The 22,942-nt window shown below is 43.9% G+C and overlaps 2 protein-coding genes across 6 annotated transcripts; one reads left to right on the forward strand and one right to left on the reverse strand.

Moving 5' to 3' along the window:
• Positions 1–910: 910 nt before the first annotated feature.
• pnocb (prepronociceptin b) lies at positions 911–6,628 on the forward strand. Its single transcript, XM_076083580.1, has 2 exons — positions 911–1,042; positions 5,972–6,628. The coding sequence occupies exons 1-2, from the start codon at positions 911–913 to the stop codon at positions 6,626–6,628; spliced, it is 789 nt and encodes a 262-aa protein (XP_075939695.1).
• Positions 6,629–9,359: 2,731 nt separating this feature from the next.
• znf395b (zinc finger protein 395b) lies at positions 9,360–22,477 on the reverse strand. Of its 5 annotated transcripts, none has more exons than XM_076084177.1 (10): positions 22,333–22,477; positions 20,063–20,240; positions 19,353–19,543; positions 19,150–19,262; positions 17,408–17,607; positions 17,135–17,235; positions 15,630–15,990; positions 13,747–13,842; positions 13,429–13,535; positions 9,360–11,855 (listed from the first exon to the last, which is right to left on the reverse strand). In XM_076084177.1, the coding sequence occupies exons 2-10, from the start codon at positions 20,180–20,182 to the stop codon at positions 11,744–11,746; spliced, it is 1,401 nt and encodes a 466-aa protein (XP_075940292.1). In that variant the 5' UTR covers positions 20,183–20,240; positions 22,333–22,477; the 3' UTR covers positions 9,360–11,743. The 5 variants fall into 5 exon arrangements, with proteins under 5 accessions (XP_075940292.1, XP_075940291.1, XP_075940287.1 ...); XM_076084176.1 differs by having other exon boundaries at positions 15,630–15,987; positions 19,057–19,262; XM_076084172.1 differs by having other exon boundaries at positions 19,057–19,262.
• Positions 22,478–22,942: the final 465 nt, after the last annotated feature.

Below are 22,942 nucleotides of genomic sequence, written 5' to 3' on the forward strand. Positions count from 1 at the left end.
TTGTTTACTTGCGGTCTTTTTATTCACTTCCTCTGCTGGCACATTGCTGCATATCCTGCCCTGGTATTTCACCACCTGTTAATCAGTGTGACACCATTGGTAGGACTGACTCCCGCATGAATGTGGTTACTCTTGCGGGCATGAGATATACAAAACAGGGACTTACTCATAAAAAAACTCGGCAAGGAGCCTTAGAGTTACTTAATAATTGTTAAATACCTGTACATAAAGGACATGAATATGTTGATTCATCTCAGTCTTGGCTCATAAACATGCAGAGGCCGTATGTTTCTGGTGAGCAGTCTGTGGGCAGGAGCAATCTGTTATGTTCTGAGTGGCTGTTGATTCTTTGTTATCTCTGTGTTATGGGATGATACAGTGGTGAGTGACAGGATAGATGGGGGTCAGGGAGTGGAGGTCAGGCACCAAACACCGTGCACCTGGTTCACAGTTTTGCAGCCCCCATAACAAGCGTTTTTTTTTGATACAGGGCATGACCCATGTCCCGTGTCTATGATGTCTTCGAGCACAGATCTGCTCATTTCTGCTGTCTGATTTCCTGCACTGATACAACGCTGCAGCCTGTAGTGGCTTGCTTCCTGCCCACTGGAAAATACCCATTTTTCTCATTTATTGTCTCAGGTTGTACTCTCTCTCCAATCCACACACATTGTCCATCCCCTGATGTTGGCTCCCACCACCAACGCTTTGACTGACTGCCCAAATCCAGCTGATGATTCCTATAAACTGGAACTGATGCAATGCTCCTGTCACTCCATCTGCTTTCTCCCTGTAGGCTGGACCCACATCCCAAAGGCTTTATCTTCCAGATTCTCCAGCTGGTGACCCTTTGTTTTAGACTCTTCCCTTGTACCTGCTCGACTCCCTGCTCGTCTGGCTGTGCTGAGCGATGAAGATTCCTCTGTGGTGCCTGGTGGTGCTGCTGGCAAGTCTCTTCACCCCTGGATGCAGCGACTGCCAGGGGGAATGTGTGGCCTGCGGTGTGCTCCTGCAGCAGCAGCAGCAAGTCTTCAACACCATGGTGAGTATTTGTGTGTGTGTGTGTGTGTCATTGTTTGTCGTCGTGAGTCACTGTTGATAAGAGCATCCGCCTTGTAGTGTGTGTGCCAATGTGGGTACAGTGTCACCCTGATGGAGGTGTGTTTGTGTTTGTGATTCTCTGAGTTATTTTAAGCCACGATAAGAGCTTCTACTTAATTTGTTGTGCACTTTGTTGGCCTGTGTATTAGGGAGTTAATATGAGGGTAGAATGATGTGATTATAGTGGATTTCTTGTGCATGTGTCATGTTAGTCGAAGGCCTAAAAATTGTAACAAGTAAACATTTTCTGTCAATTAAAGCGAAAAAGCCTCTCAACAAATCTTTAAAAAAATATTTTCAGGTTTTAAACTTCCAAACTAGAAAGGACCAGTAAAATTGAATAAAAGAAGAAAATATAAATAAAATTATATAGTAAAATTATACATAATAAAGGGAATATCTTTCCACTAGAATATAAATAAATAAAATGTTCCATACTCAGTTGGAAAATTTGAGTGAACTAACATTTAAATGAATGATAGAGCAGCCTTCGTTAAAGTTGGTTTGATTGCCCAGCCATGCTAGCAGCTCTGTGAGGCTGTTCACACTGGTGCTTTGAGCTAAATGCTAACATCGGCATGCTAACATGCTCACAATGACAATACATACAATAATGTGTTTATCAAGTGCAATGTTTAAAGGTGCAATGTACGGGATTTGGAGCATATCTGCCTCCACACGGCTCTTACCACGGTAACGGCTAGCAAGCAGCTAACAGTGCTAAGAGTTCAAACTCCGACAAATGTGCTAACAGAGCTAACAGTGTTTACATGAGTAGGAACCATAGGGTGGGCGCTCGGCTTCAGCGACAACACCGTTGGTCAAGCCTACATTTGGGGAGACATTGTACTAAAACATTTTTTTTAAACTCATCGTGACACTAGAGGAACTGGATCCAAAGGGTCCTTAAGCTTGATTTTCAGGGAAAGGGGGTTGAGCTAAAATGAAAAAAATACTGAGCTGCCCAACAGTTGGCATTTACATTTCAACCAGACAGAATTGGTGTTATTTCTGTCTCATAGTGGAAGAGGGGATTATTTGCATGTGCAAGTATCTACGGCACTTGTGTAATGCTTCGTGATTAACATGAAGATGCCAGCCTCGGCACTGAGAGAGTGCGATTGCTCTCCGAACTCGAACCGAAACCCCAGTGCAGCCCACAATCTCATTTCCAAACAGTGCGAGACGCAGCGGGTAAATGTCCGTGGACGACCATGAATAGCTGTAGAATGGCTAATTTAGCTGATAATGATGCAGAGAAAGACAGCTGGGACCTTTTGGGGAGTTGTAATAGAACTCTATAATTGACTGCTGCTCAGTATCATCAGCCCAGGCTTACATTGGTGACTGACACATTTTATCAGTTCCTCATTGTGTTTGCCGCTTTCCCATTGAGCCACAGATGGAATCCACTGAGCAATTCCATTGTTTCCCTCTCCAGACCGCAAGAGTGTGTGTGTGAAGCCGCCGGTGTGTGTTATAATGTCAGGACTCATTGATTTATTAGTGCACACACCTACACACTCGTGAACGCGTCCACACATGCACCCAGACATACACACACACACGCGGAGCATTTCATAGCATCATCCCTTCCAATGACTACACTCATAGCGCAATGCTAATCTTAAGGGTAAATGCCAACTTTTGTTTACATTTGTGCTAATCATCTCTGCTACAGCTATTATTTACATAATTCTGAGCAGCTTCTGCATGTTGTCTTTGTATATGAATTTTCCTACTTTCTGTAGAGGCCTTTTGACTTTATTTGACGGATGGCAGAACGTGTGACAAAGGTCCCCCTCCAGACTTGATGTAAGGAGTCTAACCTTGACATTATATTTAAGTACCAGCCCTGAACCTAACTCTCCTGACAAAATAAAGCCTTTGAAGGTTCCTCACTACGGAGGATTCTCACAGCCTATTCATCCTCTGGCCCTCACAAGTATATAAATACATCACTGCGTGCGTACACACACACATCCCGTCTCACTCATAAACTCCTTTAGATTGCTCCATTGATCTGACGTGGAGAATCCCCTGGTGTGCTCATTTCATTTACGATGGATAATTAATTTCCGCTGATAGATTCACAGCGGAACTCCCTCTTCTCCCAGTCCTTTGATGTGAGCAGGTTTTCCGATAACAATGCAATTTATCTCATTTGTGGAAGATTTGACGAGTAAATGGGATTTGCTTCTTACCTCAAACTGAAATTTAACTCGGAGGGCACGGGAGTTCAAGGAAATGGAGTAAGGAGAGATGTGTGTGCATAAGCTGCAGCCTGTTTACCCTGTCTGAAGAGAAAGTAGTGCATTGTGGTTTTCTATGTTTAAGGGCATGAATGATCAATTCAGTCATATTTTAAGTGAGTCAGCAGGTGAAAAAGTGTTTTCACCAAAGACAATCACAAAAATAAAAACCAGATCACTGATTAAACAAACTTTAAATGTTCTTCATACGTCCTTACCTCCTCACTGGTATGAGGACTGTGAGTGTTCAGGCATGACGCCGGCTGACAGGTGTGATGATAATCACAATCACATAATAAGACAGGAAGGTCATTAGAACTGCAGAGAGTCAGTGACTCAGCTCTGACAAGCTCATTCTACATAGAAAATACCATATGTCATTCAGTCAGGTACACTCTCGTCATAGATTTTAACCATTTATTGCAACAAATGGAAATACAGTTAAACTTGGCGATGATGGCTCCGCTCTTTGAATGCTCCCCGGATTAGCCAGCAGCTACCAAGCCAAGACGAGGGAGCACCGAGCAACAACCCCCAAGGGTTTACAGGAATGAGCCGAAGTACGTTTTTAAAATACATTTCAACCATTTGCCATGAAAGATGAACTCTGAACTAGAAAAGGGTGGAGGCTGGGGTGGAGGAGGCAAAGCTTTGCCCGCAGTGTGGTCTGTAACAGCGTAGGTGTAGAATGAATCAGTGAGGAGGGAGTCGTATTTAAATAAACCTCCTTGAAGTGAGAGTGGCTGTGATTGGTGTATGGCCGATTGGAAGCTTTAATTGGCTGGCTGTCAGCTGGTTACAGCTGGGGGCATATGACTTCCGTGTCCTGCATGAACTTACGCTGGCTTCATTTTTAAGACCAAATACATCATTACCAGAAATTGAAGAGCCAAACTGAAAAAGATTGGACATAATTTACCTGCTGTCCTTCAAACTGATTTGCAATTTCTTCCAATTATGTTCTGTCAATCATTTTTGCAGAACTGGATGTCACATTTACAAAATGATGGACGTACGCGACTTTTCATATATACGCCGAACACAGCGGGAACAACGCCCAGTAACTCCCATGACACATAGGCCATCCAGGTCAGGAGACTACTCTCTCAGCCTGGGTCTGGTTGTAGCCTGCGGCAAAGTAGTAACACTTTTCAAAAGAAAGAAAGTTCACTTCAAAAAAAGGAACTGCATGCCATAAATGATATGCTGACCTTGGACAATATGTTCATAAATGGCAATAATAATGACAAACCCACAGAGAAATAATACTGAACTCTGCAAACTACCTCAGCTCCAAGCAGCATTTTAGCAACTTTCAGCTAATTGTTTGGTTTCACCCGTGCTGCATAGTACGGCAGAACCTGACTCACTTGGAACCGTGTCCTTTTGGGTTTCCATTAGAAAAAGTTGTGGATAGTACCTGGAACCTGGTACTTTATTTTGGTAAGACCTCGGTCGGGGTTCCAATTGAGCTGAGCCGATACTAGAAGGTGGAGATCAAAGAGAATTGTCCCATTCCAAACACCCAAGCTACCAGCAATAGCAAAGGTAATTATTTATTTACTCAACCCAGATTTTTACGAAAATGGCCGCCCACAAAACTTCGCGTTACAATACTCAGTTGTCCATGGTCTACAGTACGTACACTATGTACGGGGGTTCCTCGATCTGGTTGACGATGAAAAGATCCAGCACAGAGTTTTGTGTTGAAGATGATGTCACTGCAGTTTGACATTGGCATTGCTACGACCGTCAGCTATCGTAGAATCCCACCTACACTGAGAGGTTACTATCTGCAGTGAGAAATGAACTAGAGAAAAGCACCATGGTACAAGTGGAGCCGAACCATGCAGTGGAAGGGAGGCATTGGTGGAGCATTTAGCAGCTAAAGAGACAGTTTCTCAAAAAATGGTGAAGACCAAAACAGAGCTAAACCATTACGTTACACACCATCAGGTAGCCGAAACTCCAAATGGATGTTAATGCTGCTACATGTCTGCTGTATGTGTGACAAGGCTGGAAAACTTGCAAATACTTAACTTTATAAGAGTGTACTATGTCAAACGTTATATTCAGCTTTCTGTTGAGTTTAGCCCCCAAGTGGACATAAAAAAACAGATTAATTCAGCTTTAATTATCTACATTCAACCAAGATAATAATAATGTTGACAACTATAATAAAATCTATTTGATAATGAACTGATCACTCTCAATAGGCTACGATGCTGCCATGGTCTGTTATGCAGTATCTTGGTGATGTATAAAGCATCAAAAGATCAAGTCTGTCTGTGTCCAATCACTTGTATCATGAGTCTGTTGGGGATCCTGTAATGGATTTATGCTTCTAAGGAATAAAAATGATGTATTCCTGGCTAGTGACAGTTTAAGCCTCACTGACATGGAGTACTTGCCATGGCCACTATGGCCACCTTGTGTTTCTTTAGGTCTTCAATTGCTTCTCAGGCTTTAGAACTGGTTCCTCTTCAAAATCTCCACCAATGACACGGCTAGAAACAATTTCAACAATCTGAATTTTTGATCGTTCTCTGGATTGATAAATTCAAGTGGATCCTTGAATGCTCTGCCTTGACCCGTCCCTCTCTCTTCTCCCTCTGCAGGTGTGTTTGTTGGAGTGTGAGGGTCACGTCTCCTCCTCACTTACATGGAAGGTGTGTCAACGTGCCATGAAGCTGTCCCGCCATCCCACACTGTCTGAGGGGGGCGCTCTGTTCAAGAGAATCGGAGAAGAGCTGGAGCTGACCTCTCTCGACCTGAACTCTGACAGTGAGCTGCTGCAGTCCGCAGCCGCAGAGCGCTTCGCGGAGGGGGAGCGGGACGAGGCGCCCTTTGAGCAGCGCAGTGTCCAGTATGACTCATCGCTGCTGGAATCCTCCGAGGGGGGGGAGGGCCTGCTGGGCCCGGATCTGAGTCTGGCAGACGGCGAGAGAAAGCCAAGGGAGCAGAGGAACGTGGGGAGTGACGGCCAGCAGGAAGGGTTGAGCGAGGATGAGGGCTCGGAGGCCGTCACCTTGTCCAAACGCTTCGGCGGCTTTCAGAGGGGGCGCCACGGGTACAGGAAGCTGATTGGCTCGCCCATGAGGCCCCTACAAAAGCGCTACGGCGGGTTCATAGGCGTCCGGAAATCCGCCCGCAAGTGGAACAGTCAGAAACGGGTGAACCAGCTGCTCAGGCAGTACCTGGGCATGAGGAACAGCCGCAGCGGCAGGCTCAACAACGCCCCCGTAACTCGGGTTTGGAGGCAAAACCAACTGTAATGTGTTTCCGTTTGACCTCGCACCCCAGTTACCTCAACCAATCACATTTTCATCAGCTCACTCACACTTTGAAGAGCAACGTCGCCATCGTCACCAGAGGAACAGACTCCGCCATCTTGCCGCACCTCTCTCTGTGTCTCTAAGTAACGAGGAATGTTTTTTGACCGTGATGTCCTTCGTATCAAGCACATGTTCATGCCATTCTGTGAAATAAAAGAATTAGAGAAGTGCAATCGAATATATATTTTTGTGTGTCGGCATAATAAAGAAAAAGGGCCAAATGAGATTGGAAAAATGGTTCACCGCGAGCTTTTCACCAGAGGTGAGACCTGAGGGCGGGACATTTAAAATCACGCTGAATGCACTTTCATGCATGTGTGGATGGATGCTTTGTTTTGCACTCCGTGTTATGTGAGCTGTTACTAATGTCCATCTCTCATGTGATGGACCTACTTGTTACTACATAGGTTTCCCCTTTTTAAATGGTATTTTGGGACGAAACAAATCACAAACAATTATTATTATTATTTCAGATTGTTCAGTCAGATGGTTGGACACTGCTGAAGCACAAACTGTTAATTGCTGATAAAGGAATCAAATTTTCTGCTGAAGGAACTTCATTAATTAAACACAATGGATGGGAAATTTTAAATTTTTTAATTTTAAATTAAAAAAATTCCTCAAACTCACTAAAACTCTGGATCTATCCTAAAAAGAAGCATTGTTCCCATTGCTTCATTCTGAGATTTGACAAAATAAATTAATTTTTCCTTTCTATTGTATTCTAATTCTGCACCATTTGATGGGGGGGGGGGGGGGGGGGGGGGGATATCAATGTAAAGCTGGCAAGTGATGAGTTGCTCTTCCAGGAAGCAGCAGGTTAGCAGGCTCACGAGGGCTCCTCTCAGTGGAACCATACTGCCCTCTAGTGTTTCTTTGGATACTGACTGCCATGTCCTCAGTAAGATTTCATGTACTTCTTTGGATTTTTCTGCAATTACAGTGAAATGATAACTAACATAAGATGTCAAACATACAGATACACTTGATTTATGGCTGATATGTCCTTCCCACTCGAACTGAAAGAAAGTTCCTGAAAGACAGAGAAACGTATTATCGCTCATTCTGACATTATTAGTAGTGTCTGTCTATTAGCCAAACATCTAAGGGACTGTACACAAATGATTTGAGTGAGGATGGGGGCTGAACCTTATAGTTCCCCTTTTATAAAAGCAAAGCCTCCAAAGCAATTGAATTAGTAGAGTTAATTTCACTATTAAGAACAAAACTAAGGTAAAGTGTGGAGAATTGACTCTTCGCTAAGTCCCGCCCGCAAACGCCAACTGGCTAATCATAACGTAGCGTGGTTTCAAATGTTTTTCATGTTGTTAAATGCTGGTTAAGTGGATTTGGAGCTCCTCCTGGTTAAACGTTGCATAATAGTGATACTCGTTATCCGGGGCGGTTGGAAGGAGATACGTTTCTACATAAAACCCTGTGGAGCTAACGTTAACGTACAGAAGCTATACTGAATGTATACACAGGCTGCTTTAGCGTTTTAGTGATTGTAACAGTGAATAAAGACTTATAGGAACAGTGTTGTTCTGTCTGGATCTCCAGGTGATGTGGTGGTTCACTTTAACTCTGTGATCTGTAGCTTCAGCTTCTATCTTTATTTTTTTTAACCTGTTTTCACTGTGGAATCAGTTTGACATGCTGGATATATCCTTCAAACACAGTGTAGACCTTTCGGTCTGCTTCTCTAGGAAATCAATTTCTTTGCTTTTCAAAAAACTAGACTATGTCTTCAGTAACTCTGACAGCTTGACGGAGTAGCAGCAGGGGGCGGGGCTTAGCGACAGGTCAGTTGTAGGACAATTCAGTATACCTAGATTTAACCCATAACATATGATTATATCAATAATCTTACAGCCATGAATTTGCACCTTCGAAGTTCCATAGTTGTTTCATAAATTGCATATCCTCCCCGCACGCAGATCCCAAATATTCCAATTCTATTTCATCTAATCATTTTCGTACAGCCCCTAACTTACCCTGCAGCTCTAGAAATGAGGGAGCAAAAGTTAGAAGTGAGGCGGAGGCGTAACCTCCCTCCACCCGGGGACACTTGGTCATGTCACTGTAGTCCAGAAGTGCATGAAGCTGGAAACTAGCAGGGCCGCTGGGTGTGTATCGCACTGTTGGATGAGAGAGGAGGTCTAAGGGACACCCGCCCTAGAAACCACCCTCCTAATGTCCCATTTAAGAGCAGGGAGGAGGAAGGGGAGGGGGAGGGGGGGTGTAGTGAAGTAAAAAGTGCATGTCAGCTGTGGTCATTATTATACAGAATAACACATTTATGCTTGGGTGAAAACATGTTAATTTGTCCTGCCCATCAACACGTTTCCCTCCACTTGCAGGTCACATCCATTCTTTTGCATCTTAATAGCGTTTAAGTGTATATTCGTGTTTCAATTACGAGGTGTAATAACGTATGAGTGCGTGGCTGATTGCAGTGTGACTGTGCACATGCATGTGTGCGATTCTCTGTCAACCCAACACAAAAAAAAATGGAACTTGTGAATACAGTGTACATTTCAGACTACATTTCTAACATTATACCATTGTTCTGAGTCTTCATACAAAATGTGTATAGAGAAAACTACAATAAAACAGTTTGCTATTTCTTTTGTGGACTGTCATGCAGAAGGAAAAAACAACAACTACCAAACACTTTTCAAATTCTCAGTGATTTTTAATTTGTGTTTGACAATATATTTCCTCTTTTTTTAATTCATTTTTTTTATTGCTTTTACAAACTCATTTGCCTAATGCTAGTCCCACTGCCATGACTCCATAGCTTAAAAACCATTAACACTGGTCGTATGCCAACACACGGGCAGGAAGGAAATAGGAACTTGGTTGAGTCGAACCAAATGTAGCTTATTCTTGTGAGTTTATATTCCAACAAAGTGCCAAAAAACATGAATTAATAAAAACAAAGAATCTGCCCAATACACGGGCGGAACAAGACGATAAAAAAAAGAAGGTATAAAATACTTAACTCAGTACGTAACTCAAAGCACACAATATAATGTACATCATAACCACTGTGTAACCACTGGAAGAGAGGATTGGAATAAAGAAAACAGCCAAGTAGCAGTCTAATACAGTGGAGCTACAGGGGCAGTAATATGAACCTTTGGATAAAGTAGGAGAGTATTGTAGGCTTAGCACATCACATGGTCAAAGTCAGTCAACAGTTAGCACCATCGCAGACATCACTTTTTAGGATCAAGTTACAAAGATACAGAAAAGTCCACTTGCATTTATTTAGGAAAGGAAACAAAAAGATTGAGACTACATCCACACTAATACCTCCATGCCCACGAGCGTTTTAGCACCATTTCTAGAAGTGATCTCCGTCCATACTAACATGCACGAAAACACATATTTCAGGAACTTTCACGCATGCTCGTCGTATGCGTACCGGTGTAAACAGGAAGCAGACTGTCTACTCTGCGGTTTGAAGAACAGCGATGGCGAAAAGTGAGACCAGAGATTTCTTAGCTTGGACCTGTTAAAAGGAGCGTTTAGGAGGATCCAATGTTAGGAAGTATGTAATAAGTATCAACTGAAAAATAAGAATCAATGTGGGTTTTTTTCCTTCAAATGAGCCGTTTATCTCTATTCTGTAGCTCAGAATGGACAAACCAAAGATACTGTTTCACATTGCTTTGGATCGCACCGTAGTTACAGACATTTGGCACACGGGAGAGAAGTTTCAGTCGGTTGCAATCTGCAACCTCACTACTAGGTGACGCCAATGACTATATACACAAGGCGGTCAAGGTGGTGGAAAACATAGATAGGGTGAGTTGTTGCCAAGCACACGCCGTTCCTTTTCTTCTGGAAACGGGTCACGTGCACAGTTTAATTTGTGCCGGATCTCGTCGCACCAGGATCCGGGACCTCTCCGTTTTTCCACCGCCCGTGTGTCGATACCTATTTGCGCGGATCCGGTAGCCTACCCCTCTCGCTGCATAAAAGTAAAAAATGATCACATGATTACAGCTAAGCAGAAGTGTTTGTGCTGTGAAATGGTGAAATGAAAACGGCTAAATCGGGGGGGGGTGTCAATGGACAGAACTCAACATGGTTACTAAAGCTTTGTTTATATGGTTATACGGAGTATGTACGGAGCCGTTTATACTCTATGCAGTGCATTATTTTCCGAAACGCCAGAGGGTGTACAAACTGTGAAGAATCAAAAAGTCCACGAGTGTAACGCAGAGATTCGCCAATAGACTGAAGGTGTAACCGGCATACAGCCGTAAATCAACCTGCACGATGCAGAGGAGGGATTGTAATTATCTGTAAACTCATATCTCATGTTCAGGGACTACTTTACTGCCTTCGTACAAACCCTGTAAAGAAAGAAGACAAGTATTAAAAGCATCATAAAGAAACGTAAGTTGAATATCCTGTAAACTATTTGATTTGGCTGCAAAATATTGACTCAAATGAAGATTTCTAAGACCCCCTGATTCTAAAGCATTTAAAAGAATTGTCCTTTGTATAATCCCGTGACATGTAAATAGTGCTTTTATCAGTGAACTATTTGTCACATTCACGTGATCGAGCTCGCCGCGCACCACCGGCCAGGTTTACTTACGGCAGCAATCCACAGACAGAAATAAACCGACAGAGAGAGATTTGCACTGTACATGTGATAGGGAACTGACCAATCAGGGACGGACACATTGTGACTGATAAGAGCCAATCAGGAAGCGAACGTGTCTGCGCTTTCAAAATGCTCCATTTTAGCAATTTGATAGCGTCGGAGTAGCGTGGACGTAAAGGTAACCAGGCGTAAAACCTAGCAGAAGTTATGCGTTGCAAAATGAAAACGTATTAGTGTGGATGTAGCCTGAAAGAAAACAAACCACAAGTGTTGTCTTTCTTGATGGCTCTCAGGCCCTGATTGATATCCTCTTTTTGATAAAAGTCTTTTTTTTTTTACCACTCATCCATCCATCCACGTCTTTGTTTCTCATGCTCGCTCGCTCTCTCTCTCTCTCTCTCTCTCTCTCTCTCCCCGTCACGCAGCAGTCTTTAGTCGAGGAAGCGCTGGCAGGCCTTTTTCCAGCGACAGGCGGTGCACCACTGATCCTTGCGCTCCACTCCGTACACCTTGCGGCACTTTTTGGCCTCCCCACGACCCTTCCTGCAGATGCAGAGACACAAATCATGTGGATGAGAAGGGATGAGAGAGGGCAAAGGAAAGGAGAGGGCACTGAGACGCACGCTTGATGTGAGCAATCTCTATAAAAACATGAGACTCAGGGGAAATAACAAATTAATAATAATGGAGAGAAGATTGAATCAATTTGATCTTTCCTGGCCATGTCATGGAAATGTGATTTCTCCAGACAGTGGGCGATAAAATGACAACCAGGAGGTGACAGATAGTGGACAGATGCTGGAATCATAACAGAAAGCAGCAGAAGGATGTGAGGACCCAGATCAATATAGATTATTTACACTCCTTGTTCAAAATATATGGAACCTTCTTGATAGCGGTCTCCTACATCTGAACTGTAAAATAATATATGAAAACTGGACATTAACAACAGCATCGCCTCACCACTCAACTGATCAGGTCTCGTTACTATAGCTGAAGGAATCTGGTGATAAATCAATTAGCCAATCCTCAGAAAAAAGAACACATTGATAATTGTTATAATTTAGTTTGAGGATTTTTCAAGGATTTTTAAAAATATGTTAAATATTCCCTAGTTCTTCCCTATCTTCAAATTTTTGAGTGTTAGTCAGACAAATCAACACATTTCATGACGTCATCTTGGTATTTCGGAAACTGTGAAGGACATCTTCCATTATTGTCTTTGATTTTATAGACCAACTGATTGATTGATTGATTGACTGGTTGAAAAAAAGATAAATCAAGAATGAAAATAATCATTTTGATACATAGACTTGAATTGGACAACAAATACATTTATGTTGCTCTTGTTTTCTGGAAGTTCAACGAGTTTGCTTTCAAGAGTAACTTCTCCTCTTTTTATATTTATGTATTTATAACCTGACCCATGATCTTTTCCTAAACCGAACCAAGTAGCTTTGTTGTCTAAACCTAAGGAGATTCATGGCTGGGCAAACCTCTCCCACTTGTGCTCAATTTCTCTCACCAGTGTGGCATGAAAGTGGGATTAGCAAGCCGAGCTAGCTAACTAGCCAGCCGCTAAATGATTAAATATGAAACAAATTAATGCTTCATCCACACACTCTCGTCACAGCGTAGGAAAGCACTTTGCTATCACCAGATGAGTGACAACTTAGTTCGGATCATTTCCTGTAACCAGTGTAGCATGAAAGCATGGGGGAGTTAGTAAGTTTAGCTAGCTAACAAGCCTGCCGCTAAATAAGGGAGATCATACAACTTCCTCCACATCAAAGACTCTTGTAACAGCACGTTGCTATCGCCAGATAATCTATCAATCACAGCACAGTATTACTAGCCAGTACAAGCCAATCACAGCACCGTAGGGCGGGACCAGGCAGAACACTCTTGGGGCTGAAAAGATAACGCAGTGTGACAGAAACATTACCTGCTACACATCAGAATGTTAGCATGTAGCTCAAATCAGTGCTCTGCCTAACAACGTACGGCACAGAGACACACGCGTGGCTGTAGAGTCTTTGTGGTGTTTGAATTCTAAAAGCAGGTAAAAAAATAAAAGAGTTAAAAGTCAAGACCTCGAGCAGGAACAAAGCCTCACCTGAAGGAGCAGTGAGTGCGGGAGGGAGACACACTTATTGGCTGCAGCCTGTTCTGTTGGAGCCACTGTTCCCCGACACTGACAGACCGACAGCGAGGTTTGACCACCTAAAGAGACACACAACCACAGAGAAAGTACAAAAGCAGAATGGAGAATAAGTCGTGAAAGAGGCATCAAATGTGGTCATTTCATTTCCCTGTGGCCGGCATGGTTGCTACACAAGCATTCGTGGCTATGTTCTCTAGATTAGTCAAGTCAGGCTGTCGGGCAGGTAAACAAACAGACACATATGAAGACATAACAGGACAGAAGACCCACCGGAGTGTTACTGTGGCCAGTGACGGAGGTGGAGGGGGTCCAACCCTGGCAGCCGGGGCTTCTGGGGGTCCCAGATACCTGGACGGGGCTACAGGCCTGGATGGAGTAGAAGAGAGGAGGCAAAACATGATTCCTCTTAGAAATAAAGGTGCCGAAAGCTTCTTCCTGATGGGCTGAGGTTCTACCCAGAACCATTTGACAAACCACAATCCTCCAGCTGCCATGACACCCACGCAAACACAAGTGCTGCTCCATTAGCAGCACTGACCCAAAATTCAACCCACCCTCGGCAGGACCTCCCCTCCAGATTCCTGCATCCCTGAAGAAATGTGGTCCAAAGAATGGACAGAGTTTTACATCTGTACCACATAAAAACATGCACATTTTTCAAAAAGTTTGCAGGTCGAGTCAGTCCAAAGTGGGCACACGTCTACATATGGTCCTAACCGGCCGTACACAACCACACTGGGAGATTCCATGTCGTGTTTTTCTGCCTCTTAAAGGCTGGAGAGAGTCTAGTCTCCTTGGGGGAGACAGCTTACTCTCTCACTGTCACAAAGCATCCATTTACAGACTCGGCGGTACAGGGTAAATGCGGGTCACCAGCGAAATGTGCTGCTTTGTGATGCATAAACAAAGTAGTAGCTCATTGGCTCGTTAGAGTGGGTATCTGCATGGGGAGAAGGGGGGGGGGGGGGGTGGGGGGTGGGGAAGGCCCTATGAAACAACACGACAACCAGGCAACATAAAAAAACGCGGCACAGAGACTCCTGTAAAATTGAGAGAATGTCCTTTGAGATATTTATATTTAACAGGAGAAAATCCATACACTCCATTTTCATTTGCAGCCTGATTTCATGGAAAAGACGACTGAATTTGGGCGACAGAATACAAATCCCTGTATTCGCACGCTGCATCCATGTCTGACATTGAATAATTCATGCTAACAAGAGCTGGGCTGTCTCCTTTTAGTCGCTCTCAGAGCTATCGCCGCCCACAAAACATTGCTCGCTTGCAGAGAAGAACTCTGGGAAGTAAACAATTATTTATTAAAGTTAGGGATCTTAAATGCCAATGCTAAAACGGGTACTTTGTGCCAAAACTCAAATAGACCGAAAATAAATCTCTCATATTAGATGGGTTGAGTGTCTCATTGGAATAAATTTCAGCCTGCAAACAGCTTTTAACATTAACAAAGCCTTGAAAAATCCCCATTCAAATCGGGACTAATTACATTATTTTCGGCTGGTTAAGCTCCGACACTGCACTGATCAATCATCTGCTCAGTCATATGAAAAGGAAAAGTAATATTTAAAACATTATTTACCAGCTGTGAACCTATGTCATCTGTTATTAGCTAGATGTGACTATATCTTAATATCATATTTTTTGAAGATAATCCACATAATGATCCATTTCAAAGAAAGGAAAATATAACTGTTGTAACAATTTCCTGAAACTGCATCCAGCTACGGATTCATATGTTATATTTGCACAAAAACGGAGGTGAAAAAGAATCACATGTTGTGGTGTGAAGTGGGTTATTAATCGGGGACTATTTTAGGGTTTAGAGCTGGTAGATGGCTTTTGTCACCTCTAGACAGAGCCTGGCAAGCTTTTCACTCTTTTCTAGTCTTTATGCTAAGCTACGATAACTTGTTACCCCTCTCGTTATTGAAATGTCAAAAACACTCTTAGTATTCACATTTTTTGTAGAAATAGTGTAATTTCCAAATGATCCCGATCAGTCAAGAGGACTTATTGGCTCAGAAGAACTTATTAATTTCCCTTGTGCACCCACTGTTCCTGCCAGTACATTACAGCCATCACAGTCAGCAGGCCAAAACTCCTCGGAGACCACAGAGCAACGCGGCTGCACCCACCTGATAGAGATGCTCTGAGTGGATCTGCCAGAAGCTGCTGGGGGCCGACTGGCTGAGCGGACTGGGCCTGCTCGGGCCGGCCCCGGAGCTGGAGTTGGACCTGGGTCTGTGAGCTGGAGAGATCTGGAGCCCAGAGGGAGGAGGGGAACTGCAGGAGGCCCAGCTGAGATGGGAGGACGAGGACTGGCCCAGAGCTTGCTGGGAAGGAGCCGGACCTGGAACTGGAGCTGGAGCCGGACCTGGAGCTGGAGCCGGACTTGGAGCTAGAGCTGGAGCTGGAGTAGAGCTGGCGTCCACAGTCTCACAGGAGATCTTGGTGTAGTAGAAGTCCTCCTCTCTCTGGGACTGATCTGACCCACTGCTGTGTGAGGCAGGCGGAGGGACGGACCAGATCAAAAGTGAGAGTTGTTAACTTGGACCTTTACTGAATGCAGCAGTCGCTGTGGCCCAGATAGAAAAAAAATCTCAAAATGTTTCAACACTTCCTGTAACTAAGTCAGAGCACTCCCACAACCTGAAAATTTGATTCCCTCTTGTTTTTTTAATGTTGTTTTGCAGCTCAGAAATGTTCTAAATGGCTGAACTGTCTGGTTTACACTAAACCTCAGACTACAATGGAGGAGTGGCTGGAACCCTAGGATGTCATATTCCTACCTCTATAGCAATAGATACACCTGAATTACTATTATTATTATATTGTATTCTTTCAACTAAAGACAACAATATTGCAGTTTAAACGTGATTAAAACATTACATTTTGGTAATAGTGATGGAACTCAAACCTCTTTTTTGGTACAGACTGAAATGTGTTTGTAAAACTGTCAAGTACTTAGTTTGTAATCTTGTTGACTCATTTTTAAATCGATGAGTAAATCTACTTTCATTCATTAAAGAATTGTTGCATTGAAAAATCCTCTTCCCTATGTGCCATGGCATGGTTCATGGTGTTGAGGTGGAGCCAAAACATTGTAGTAGTTCAGTAGTTATTTTAGTAATTTTTAGCTAAAAGATAGAAAGCGGCTGGAATAAACAGGACACACAATTTTGTGTCCATTTTTTTTCATTATTTGAAGATATTCGGGGGATGGGGCCCGTATGACGAAAACCCCGACGCAACGTCGGCAAACGTGACAGCTGCAACAAAACTTGGAAAATAGCGATATGGGATGGGGGAACTGAATTTGATGAATTTACTGTTAGACCCCTAATGAGACAAGTATTACACCCGCGGCCCCTCCGCCTCTCTCTGCCGCTGGGACGAGAGCGGGAGCCACCTTCGGAGACGGCCCGCCGCAGCTGTAGCGACTAGAATTCTTTTCTTTTTTGTCAGTGAGACATAAGGTTCAGCCCCCTCATTTTCTTACAGTCCCTAAATTATCAAAAAAGTATCATTTTGGTGTCTGAACCTGAAGTCAGGCACTGCAGCAGCACCAGTATGGAAGCATTCCCAGCATCCATCTCTAATTGGGGATGCAACTGACTGTATACGCGTAAATCCAACTCACCCCAGATGCAGCACACGGATGTGTCTTTTCATTCCAACTGAAGACGTGAGCACCTTGCCACAGCTGGGCCACAGACACCTGTACACACCTCTGAAAGAGCTCTGAGAGAGAGAGAGAACACAGGTGAAGTACACGGACGGGAAATCAAGAGAAATGCACAGAAAGACTCAAAGTCTTCCGTCACATGCTGCCTTTGCTGGTTCTAAGGGCGCCTGAGGTCTCCACCACACGGCGCTGAACCTTCAGCTGTGACCAACGTATGCAGCTGCGCACCTTTGGCTTCTTGGCATTGAGCTCCTCTCCCTGCTCCAGCTCCATTTGCAGGCCTTCGTCGGGGCTGCTGTCCATCTCCGTGACGGACGGCGAGGGGGCGGGACTCACGTTGCCGTGGTCCCAGCTCCAGTAGCCGCTGCTGCCGCTGTCGGAGAGCTCGCCGCCGCCACACTCCATGTCAGCTGAGGAAGACGAGCCAGCTGGAAAAGCAGGAAGTCCGTTCTCAGAAACTCCTTTTTTACCGAGTGACCTCTCAACACTATAAAGATGTGAATACATCTAAACACGCCACCATCGTTGTCCTGCCTGATCCTCAGCTAAACAGGTGACTGTGAACACATGCTCTATGGTTTAGGAATCAGATATTGTGTGAAATAGAAACTCTGCATTAGGGACAGGAGACAGCAGTGTGTTGTCCCATCGTCTCTTTAAATGCTCTGTTCCATGTTTACTGCTATTTTGTTTTTCACCTTGCCAAAAAATCTTTAATTGCAAGAAATCTATTTTTTTACTTTTTTTTTTACTTTAATCAAAGTTTTAAAGGGAAAGTAGACCCAGTAGTAGCTACTACATCCGTCTTGCATGTTTCTTCATTCAGCTTCTATCTATCGGAAGCACAGCAGGGATTTTCACAAGCAATTCCTCTTAGTGAGACTAAGTTTTCATATTTCAATATTCATAAGCGATAAAACACAACTTGCTCGATTCAATCCACTCAGGGGCTTTCATGGTTTCTTGGTCTGTTATGACCAGCAACTTATGGTGGCTAATGTTAGCAAACTTTAGACAGATGCCATCGTTCACTGGCTTTAAAACTCTTCTCTACTGAAGAGGAGAGACTACTGGTGAATAGGGTAGAGATGAACTAATAGGTATCACCATTAAACTTCCCCAGTTGATAACTTATATTAAGACAATTCTTCTTTTTATTCCAAGTAATAATGAACAACAATAACAATCTAATTTAGGAGAGGGTATTTTGGATGTTATGGAAGCAAAATGTACTGGTGCATTAAAAGCAATGACTTACGACTCTGTATACAACAATTTAGCGTTCAACATTATATTACTAATGCAACAAGTAACATTATGCAGCTAGAGTTACAAAGTCTCGTTTTAAAACAGCAGAGAGATCAACATCTAAACAACATGAATTTTGCTCAAAGAATGTTTTCTGGGTCTGATAATAAGGGACATTTTGCATATAAGCTTATATTTGCTTCAGTCCACTGTTGGTTTTACTGCATGCAGCAGCTGCACAAATATTCTTTTGTTATCTATTTTTTTCTTTTTGTTACATACTGCTTTTGTTACTTACCACTTCTTTTGAAATCTTGCTTTACTAACAGAGCACATGTACTGACTACAGCTTTAACAAGGCTGAAAACGAGGTAATACTAACTAACAATAAGGACCCTTTATAAAGGCTTTATAAGCTGTACTGATGTCTTTGTGAGAGATCAATCATAAGACATTATTAATGCTTATTTGGTTCACACAACTACAGACTTGATAATGAAATCCCTTTATTAATAACTTATTAACATGTATTAGTGCATTATTATCAAATAGAGGAGGTTAACCAACCTGGCAACCCAATATTTTTCTTGGCTATGGCTTATAAATGATCTAATGATGATGATGTTTACCATTAATGAAGTCATCAGTGACAGATGCTTTATTAGAAAGCGTAAACAGCTGGACACTGGCGAGGCTGTGTGTTGGTATGAGGTGAGACAGACCTGGTCCGGGATCTGTCTGTGGAGGGCCCTGGACCACGGGGCTGCAGGACAGACTGGTCAGAACCATGGCCGCCATGATCTCGTCCATCTCCACCGACTCTGGGCTGCGGAAACTGGACGCAGCAAACAAAGAAAAGTCTCCTTCAGACTCCTGGCGTGTGACGAGGTGCAGCCCATCACACACCGTCACCTGCATCCCTCACCAGTACGGGGCCTCTCGGCTCGCCGGCCCGTTGCTGAGGTGCATTGTGGGTGCCGCGGCTTGCGAGGAAGCAGCCCGGTTGCTCCAGCCTCGCTCGGCCTCCCTCTGCGGCAGCTGGACTGATGTCGTGTTCTTGCGATGCCGGCTCTCCGCGAACGCTTTCTCCACCTGCGCACACCACTGTGTGTCCACCTTTGGTTAGAAGTAATGAAAATAAAGAGCTCCTTGTTAAAAAAATACGGCAGCAGCTTTTGTTCCAACACTACACACCCAGGCAGTAAATGAATGGAAACAGACAGTGAGTAACCCAGACTCTCTTTCAGCCTTATTGGGTTTACATGAGTCTCTCTGTTGACCATGAATAAAGCAGTTTAGGGAATATTTCCTGTCCATCTGTGGCGTCCTGCCTGCAGACAGCACAATCTGCCCGTATGACAGTGGGAAAAGGATGTGGGTGCCAGATTCTGACCAGGCGGCGCATTACGCATAATGCAGGAGGAGGAAATCATCATCCATTTGAGGATGCTCTTTCCTTTTTCTGTGGCTTACTGAGATGTTCCTCCTCCCATCATCAAAATATGAGTCATAACCAACATATTGCCTCCTGGCGACTGCTATATTTACATGTGTTTATCCAAAACCGTAAACGAATGAATAGATAGAGGGGTTGGAAGTGACGTGAATTGGGAGTCCCTCTCTCCGTCCACTCACCAGGGTCCGCTGCGTGTCGGGCCCGCCGCCGCGCGTCGTTGCCGAGGCGCGGGCCTGCGTTCCCTCCGGGCTGACTACCGTCCCGCCCGGCCCTGCTCCGGCTCTGTCCTCAGGTCCCATAGCTGCCACGGTGCTGCCGCACACAACTGAGGGGAACTCAGCTGGATGTCACACCTCCCTGCAGACGAGACACCAGGTACAACATGAGATTAGAACCAGTCCAAAATATCTGACTGCACCGACCAATGTTTCAACAGCAATGCAATTAGTTAGTGTTACTAACTCAAGGCAGATTTTTAAAATAAGTATGCCCAGCAGAGGTCGAGATATCCTGATGGGCTCCCCTAGCTTCAAAATCACTGGATCCTACATTTCCCACAATGCAACTCCATAGCATCTTTCATTCGAACCTCTCCGCCTCCCAGATGTCCACTTCTTTCGAAGCCCACACCACTGACATTCATGTGTAAAAGTGCCCGTTTAAATCCACTTTATATTTGAACAACTTCCCTCTTAAAAGCATTAAGCCTTGAAGGTTAAAGGTTATTTCCAAACAGGAAGAACCACGGCACCAAATGATAACCGTTAGGCCGTCTCTGATGAATGAACATGTTGATCGAGAAGGTGAGCGGTGAGTCTTGATCTCTCTGCCTGACAGCGCAGAGCAAAAACACCGCAGGGGATTTTAAAAATGATTGCAAACATTTGAAGTGAACACAGACTTGTGAGCGTTGAGCTGGTGCTGCAGTTGTGTTGTCTATTCTGATAAAGTATGCGACTGATAAGGAGTTCCGGAGACGTGATCTGACGTTCACTGTGACCTGACGCTCATAGAGGTAAAATGGGGGTAGTGCTGCATTCAGGGCACGTGGGAATAATGCTGATGAAATGGTCAAATGGCTCAAAACTTTTACTAAAAAAATGTACTATGCTTGGAGTATTATGTCACTTTAAAGCTGTCAAACTCAATGACTGGAGACACATTTGAGCTCATGTTACAGCAAATAAATTGGAAGAAAAGAATAAGTAATTATTCAATCCCTGGCAAAGATGCCAAATAGTTTTGGCTTTTTCAGTTTTATATTCTTGTGAATTAAATATAAAACAAAAAACTTTGCAGACTTGCTACTAACAGATAATAATACAAATAATAATATATAATGTTTATTTTGGTGATTATGAAAATGACCATGATTATCTGTTTGTTGTACAGTATTTGTTATTAATATGAATATAATGATTCAAATACATTAAAAAACACCAAACACGACGATAAACTGTCAAATAACTCTGAAATAGTCCTGATACTGTGTAATATTGTATAAAGGTAGCCGTGTCACAAAGTGAATAGTGTACACAGTCGTTCATGTTAATAAACTGCACGTTGTTTACCTCTCATTAGACCGTCGTCTGACTGTTTTCAACGAGTAACGCTCTCTGTGCACCCGAACGCAGCACAAAGCCCGATTTCCCCCTTCACATTTGCACCAATCAGCGTCGGGCTTCGGTAGTAAACAAGCGCCACAGTCTGGGCGGGGGAGCCGCCGCTCATTGGCTGAGCTCTGCGTTTCAGGCACACACCTCCTTTCTGACAACGTGTGCGGACACGAGTTTTGCCGGGGGGATTGTGAGCCGGACGGGCAACGCTGCTGCAAATAACCGCACTTTTGAACGCCAAAAAAAAAAAAAAAAAAAACACAGCACGGTGAAATTACACTCGCCACCCATCATGCAACAGGAGAAGGAGGTCGACAGAAGGGATGCAAATGTAGTGTGTGCTGCTAAAATGAACACAAAAACAATAACGTCACCCCCTCCTACTGATTTAGTGGAGGCGGATGCGATCAATTTATGGACGCATAATAAGAGTTTACACGCATTTTAATACTACAACATTAAAAATAATGACGTTATAACATGGGTTATTGCAAATGTGCTGTGAGTCGCACGCGGTGACAGAGCTTTAAATGACGCAATTCGCACTTTCCCAAACAAATACAGCCTTGTTTTTTTTTCTATAGCGGTGGTTATGATGCGCTTTATGATACTCACTTGAATATAAGTCAGAGTTTAATCATCCGTCAACTACAACACTGATCTCCACCCGGCAACGCAGATTGAGAGCAGGAGAAACACCCCCTTCGCTCCTCCCCCCTTCCCTCCCCCAGCTCAGCCGCTGAAGGAAAACAATATTTTCTACGCTGCTTCGCTGCAACGCACCAAAACATATCCGCTTAGAACATTAACCACAATGTATTTTTTTTTCTTACTCGTTCGGTGGAGACCTCGGTCCTGTCCGTCCCGTCACTGAGCTTCAGAAGCCGGTCGTTGCTGCTTGGCTGGCTGTCCCGCCGCTTGCCGGCTCTCCAGTCTGTCAGGGGGGGTGGGTGTGTGGGGGTTGGAGGAAAAAGGGGGTTGGTTGGTCGGATACGCGCCCTACGTGCGTCTGTTTGGCGACCCAATGCCTGCGCAGTGGCAGCTGTGTAGAGCGCAGAGACATCGACCACGAGCGCGCGCCGTGCACAAAAGGATGATGTAGGTGAGGGGTTACCAGAGCAGCAGCAGCAGACAGCATCCTCACTCTCGGTCTGTCTCTCTGTCTGTCTGTCTCCCTTAAGCACATACAAATCTGAGCTTTAGAAATTGGGTTGACGGTTTGGATTCTGTCCTTAATAAAGAAAAACAAGTGTGCAAAATTAGATATTTCAACATGAAATGCATTGCATTGAAAATACACAGAAGGGTTCAGCATATTTATTTCCCCCACACAATTTCTATATGTTTTATGGAGATGCTACAATGCAAATATGCAGTATATGATATCCAATATAGACATAGTACCAACATGGATCAAATATACCACAAACTACCACACGATCA

This window comes from Anarhichas minor, unplaced genomic scaffold (genome assembly GCF_050575085.1).
Source record: "Anarhichas minor isolate MPS153535 unplaced genomic scaffold, ASM5057508v1 ptg000136l, whole genome shotgun sequence".
Taxonomy (NCBI): domain Eukaryota; kingdom Metazoa; phylum Chordata; class Actinopteri; order Perciformes; family Anarhichadidae; genus Anarhichas; species Anarhichas minor.